Source organism: Hipposideros armiger, unplaced genomic scaffold (genome assembly GCF_001890085.2).
Source record: "Hipposideros armiger isolate ML-2016 unplaced genomic scaffold, ASM189008v1 scaffold_101, whole genome shotgun sequence".
In the NCBI taxonomy this organism is placed as follows: Eukaryota; Metazoa; Chordata; class Mammalia; order Chiroptera; family Hipposideridae; genus Hipposideros; species Hipposideros armiger.
In genome coordinates this window covers 3,064,747-3,070,102 of record NW_017731451.1, presented here as the reverse complement: position 1 = coordinate 3,070,102, position 5,356 = coordinate 3,064,747, and the positions used below count along the sequence as shown (strand labels likewise).

At 41.2% G+C, this 5,356-nt stretch overlaps 1 protein-coding gene across 2 annotated transcripts in view; it reads left to right on the top strand.

Annotated features, from left to right (window-relative positions):
- The first annotated feature begins 4,374 nt into the window (after window positions 1-4,374).
- SLC16A10 (solute carrier family 16 member 10) overlaps window positions 4,375-5,356 on the top strand; it is a 124,742-nt gene continuing 123,760 nt past the window's right edge. For both annotated transcript variants that reach the window (XM_019646352.1, XM_019646353.1), the window contains exon 1: window positions 4,375-4,951. In XM_019646352.1, the coding sequence (XP_019501897.1) occupies window positions 4,615-4,951 (337 nt within the window). In that variant the 5' untranslated portion in view covers window positions 4,375-4,614. The remainder of the gene's footprint in view (window positions 4,952-5,356) is intronic.

Sequence of the window (5,356 nt, the reverse complement as noted above, 5' to 3'; positions counted from 1 at the left end):
CATTTAAAGAAGAATTAATACCTATCCTTCTAAAACTATTCCAAAAAATTGAAGAGGAAGGAATGCTTCCAAACTCATTCTATGAGGCCAGCATTACCCTGATGCCAAAACCAAAGAGATTACCAAAAAATAAAAAAATTTAAAAAATTACAGGCCAATATTCCTGATCAACTAATATGAAAAAATTCTCAATAAAATATTAGCAAACTGAATTCAACAATAGATTAAAAAAATATACACAAATATCAAGTGGGATTTATTCCAGGGAATGCAAGTTTTGCTTAACCTCTGTAAATCAATCAACGTGAAACATCAATAAAACCAAGGATAAAAGTCAAGTAATCATATAAATAGATGTAGATAAAGCATTTGGCAAAATTCTTTTTGATCCATTTATGATAAAAATTCTCAACAAAGTGGGTATAGAGGGAACTTGCCTCAGCATAATGAAGGCAACGTAATATATGGCAAACCTCCAGCTAACATCATAATGGTGAAAAGCTGAAAGCTTTTCTTCTAAGATCAGGAATAAGGCAAGGATACCTACTCTCATCACTATTTATTATTCAATATAGTATTGGATGTCCTAGCCACAAAAATCCGACAAGGAAAAGAAATAAAAGGTATCCGAATTGGAAAGGAAAAAGTACAGCTGTCACTATTTGCAGATGACATGATACTATATATAGAAAACCCTAAAGACTCCACCAAAAAACTATTAGAACTAATAAATGAATTCAGTAAAGTTGCAGGATATGAAATTAATTTATAGAAATCTGTTGCATTTCTACACACTAATGATGTGGTACACATACACACACACATACAATACTTAGCAATAAATGCAATAAAATCTTGCCATTTGCAAGCACATGGATGGATCTAGAGGGTATTAAGCTAAGTGAAATAAGTCAGAGAAAGACAGATATATGATTTCATCTGTATGTGGAATGTAAAAAAACAAACAAAAAAATTCACAAAAAGACTCATAGAGAACAAACTGATGATTGCCAGAGGGGAGGAGGATGTGGGGATGGGTGAGAATGGTGAAGGAGAATAAGAGGTACAAGCTTCTAATTATAAAATAAATAAGCCATAGATAGAGATGTAGTGGGTACATGGGGAATATAGTCAATGATATTATAATAACTTTGCACAGTGACAGGTGGGTACTACTAGACTTAGTGTGGTGATCACATCATGAGGTATATAAATGTCAAATCACTATGTTGTACACCTGAAACTACATAATATTGTATGCCCACTTTAATAATTTTTTTTTCAAAATGCTAAACACAAACTTGCCTGACTTAATAAGATTTCAGCCCAGAATCCAATTTGGGATCCAGAATATCTTTTTCATGGAGCATAGGAACTTAAAGTAACACTGCTTAAGGCACTTTATAAATTTTCTAAGTGCTTTCATTCAATTATTTCATTTTACATCATGACTTCTTTACTTTCACAACTTAGAAATTTGAGAAAAGCAAAAGAAAGCAGTGGAGATGACAGCAAAGCCAATTCCTAGAGTAACTGGACTGGAACTTCATTTTTTATTGGTGAATTTCAGCATACATCCTTCACTCAGACCATGGTCTGGAAGAATACTTTGCCCTGGAGTAATTCAGCCAAACAGATCAAGTTAGTAGTGAGTGTAATTTTGTATCCGATTTTGTAAGTGGTGCCTTTTGTGAGTTGGGGAAAGAATAACTAATGGAAAATAAATATTTTCTCTTTAAGGAATAGATAACAATAACAGTTGAGGAGAAGGATGTCTAAAATCCTAAATTTAAATATTTTTATATTTTAATTTCCTGACCTGATAATTTGTGATTAAAGTTGTATTTATAAAAATGTAAACATCTATTTGAATTACTCTGATTTCAATAAAACTGGTTATGAGATGTCATTAGAAAGAAACATTGATGTCATCAGTAGTAATAATAATGGTAATAAATGCTAACATTTCCTAAGAGCTTGCTGTGTGCTAAGTGCTTTGTGGGTGTTAACTCTTTAATCCCTAAGTTAGAGCTGCTCCTGAATCAGTCTTCCCTGAAGAGTCTCAAACTTTAATCTGAAATTAGAGTACACTATATAATGTTTAGTAATAATGTCGAACACAAAGGGAAAGAATTTTGAGAATGAGTTATATATTCCAAAATAACATTTCATAGCCTCTGTGTACCAATATGTATAACACTTATATAAAATGAAAGTTTAAAAATAAACCATATCATGTTTAATCCATTGTTTTGCACACACACACATATACATTTTTACAACAGTGGGATCATGATACATATACTCTTAACAAATAAACTTTATTTTTAGAATAGTTTTAGATTTATAGAAAAGTTGCAAAGATAGTACAAAGAGTTTTCATACCCATTCATCCAGTGTATCCTGTTATTAACATCTTAATTAGTATGCTACATTTGTTGCAATTAATCAACCAATATTAATGGTGAACTAAAGTCTTTTTTTTTTTTTACTTATTTCCTTACTTTATTTTACTTATTTCCATAGTATTTACCTAATATCTTTATTCTGTTCCAGGATCCCATCATAACATTATATTTAGTCATGTCTCTGGTCCCTCTTGTCTGTGACTTTGCTTGTTTTGGATATCCTTGACAGTTTTGAGGAGTGCTGCTCAATTATTTTGTGGAATGTTCCTCAATTGCAATTTGCCTGATTTTTTTTTTCATTATTAGACTGGGGTTATGGTTTTTTGGGAGGAGACGACAGAGGTAAAGTGCCATTTTCGTCACATCATGTTAGGAATACATACTTGATCACCTGGCTGAAATATTGTCAGTTTGTGCACTATAAAGGCCTACCTGCTATACTGTTCTCTTTGAAAGGAAGTATGCACAACCCACACTTAAGGAGTGAGGTGTTGCACTTCACCTCCTTGAGCTGGAGTCTCTACATAAATTATTGGGAATTTTTCTGCAGGAGGGATCTGTCTACTCCCCCTGCCTTTATGTACTTGATCGTTTGCTTATATCAGTATTGACTCATGGATATTTGTTTTATATTTTGGGTTATAATCCATACTCCCCGCCCCCATGCTTTATTTTCCCAGTAAAATGCTGTAGACAACTTGTAAAGTCTAGAGGTGAACATCATAACTTTTAGAGATTATATAGTATGTATTTAACCAATCTTCTACTGATGCACATTTTTGCTTCCACGTTTTCCTTACTGCCAACAATGATGGAGTAACATTCTTGTACATTCATTTATGTGTACTCGTGTGACTAATTTTAGTTTATTCTTCTAATCCCATCCCTAAGACACATTATACTTAAGTTATATTCCCTGCTCCTCAAGCACACCCTATTTTTCTTAAGCTTACACTATTTTCTCTACCTAGAATGCTCTTCCCCAGTCCCTGCCCACTTCACTTTGTTGAACATGCATTGTAACACTTATCATCTGAACCTCCTATTCATCCCAGGACTTTTTCCTATTAGTTTATGAACTGGCAGAAATATGAACAAGCACACTCAACTCTGTACTCCATCACAGTGGTGGGCACATAAAATAGCATATTTTGACTTTCAAGTGATGAATCTGAGTAATTGAGAAATTAAGTGTGCTCCATATTGCATAGCTAGTTAACTCTTCCTTTCTTATACATACATTGCTGTTCCATGCTTCAGGGAGACAGGAGTTGCACATAGGTGTTAGTTTTTGTTTTAAGTGCAAACAACTGTGTTGTAGTTTAAAAGTAATGTTTTCTAGATGTGTGTCAGGAAGGTTTATTTGAAAACTTTGGTATTACAGTCTGTCTTCCAAATTGAGCATCTTCAACGTGCTAAGTATCCATAGAAAATTGTATTGTATGTGAATGCAGGAGAAATGAAGTAATTAAATAAGGCCTCTGATGCTTCCGACTTCCTTTTTAAGTAAGCAGGTGGCATAATGTTTCTTACATGTTATAATTAGTAATTAGAGGTGAATGCCAAAAAACAAAAGAAAAACAAAAGAGAGAAAATGTTTATTTGGTTGTGAGGCTGTTAGTGAGCTGAGGCGAAAGATCCCATACTGTTGTCCTGCTGACCCACCAAGCCGGCACCTAGGAGGCGACGCACCCCTTCCGATAACACTTTGAGGCGGGGTGACCTACACATCTGTGACCCCCAAGTGGGGAGCAGGAGGGCCCGCAGTAGGCGCGCGCGCAGATACAGCTACTCGCAGGCACCTGAGTCCCCTCTCTGCTGGGGGTGGGGAGGTGGTGGGGAGGTGGGCCCCGCCTCCGCTCTCCCGAAGCCCAATCATCTGGAGACTCTGGGCACGCCCCGCTGCCGGCCACGCCCCTAGCCGGTGGGGCGGGGGGCGTCTTTAGGAGCCGGCCGCGGCCCCGGGTCCATAGGGGTGCGGGGCTGTGGACTGGGAGGCCCGAGCGCTGAACCTTGAGACTCCTGCGCGCCTCCGCTTTCCTCGCTGCAGCCTCCGCGCCCTACGCCGCCCGCCCACCGGGGGCTCCACAGCGGTCGCCTCGGCCTCACTAGCCCGCCCGCCGGGCTCTGGGCAGCTCCTCCGGGAGCCCTCTGAGAACTCGCGCCCCTCGCGCTCCCCCGGTGCTCGACGGGGCCGCCTAGGGCCATGGTGCCCTCGCCGGCTAAGCCAACCGCTGCTGAGCGGGAGACGAGCGAGACAGAGTCACTCGACCCCGCGCCCATGGGGGCCACTCCGCTGTCCGGCCTGGGACCCTCAGACGGCCCCGAGGCTGCCGCCGAGAAGGTGGAGGTAGAGTTGGTGGGGCCGGCGGGCGCCGAGCCCCCTCAGCCTCCCGAGGGCGGCTGGGGCTGGCTGGTGATGCTGGCGGCCATGTGGTGCAACGGGTCGGTGTTCGGTATCCAGAACGCCTGCGGGGTGCTCTTCGTGTCTATGCTGAACACCTTCGGGTCCAAGGACGATGACCAGATGGTCTTTAAGACAGGTGAGGCGAAGCGCCCGCCGCGGCCAGTCCAGGGGGACAGGCGCGGGCCCCCTGAGCGCATCCCGCTTGCTGAGTGTGTGTTCGCGCCCGCGTGTGCTCCTAGGAGGGCCCCTGTGTGCTGGAGGGTGTGAGATGGGGGGTCTGTCCAATTGCAAACGCAGCTTGCCCCCCCCACCCCCCACCCCCCGGGGCCTCGTGAGCCTGTCTTTGTATTGAATCCAGATGTGTGTTTGGAAACAAGTCGCAGAACTTATTTGCCCAGATCTTCCTGCTTTCCTCTCAGCAGAGCAGTCTACGGTAGACTGACCTCTTAATTTTTGAAAACAAACCTTCCAAACCTAACACCGAACTGTCATTTTTACGGTCTATTTCATGACCATGACAAGTTGCGTTTTTGTTCATTTG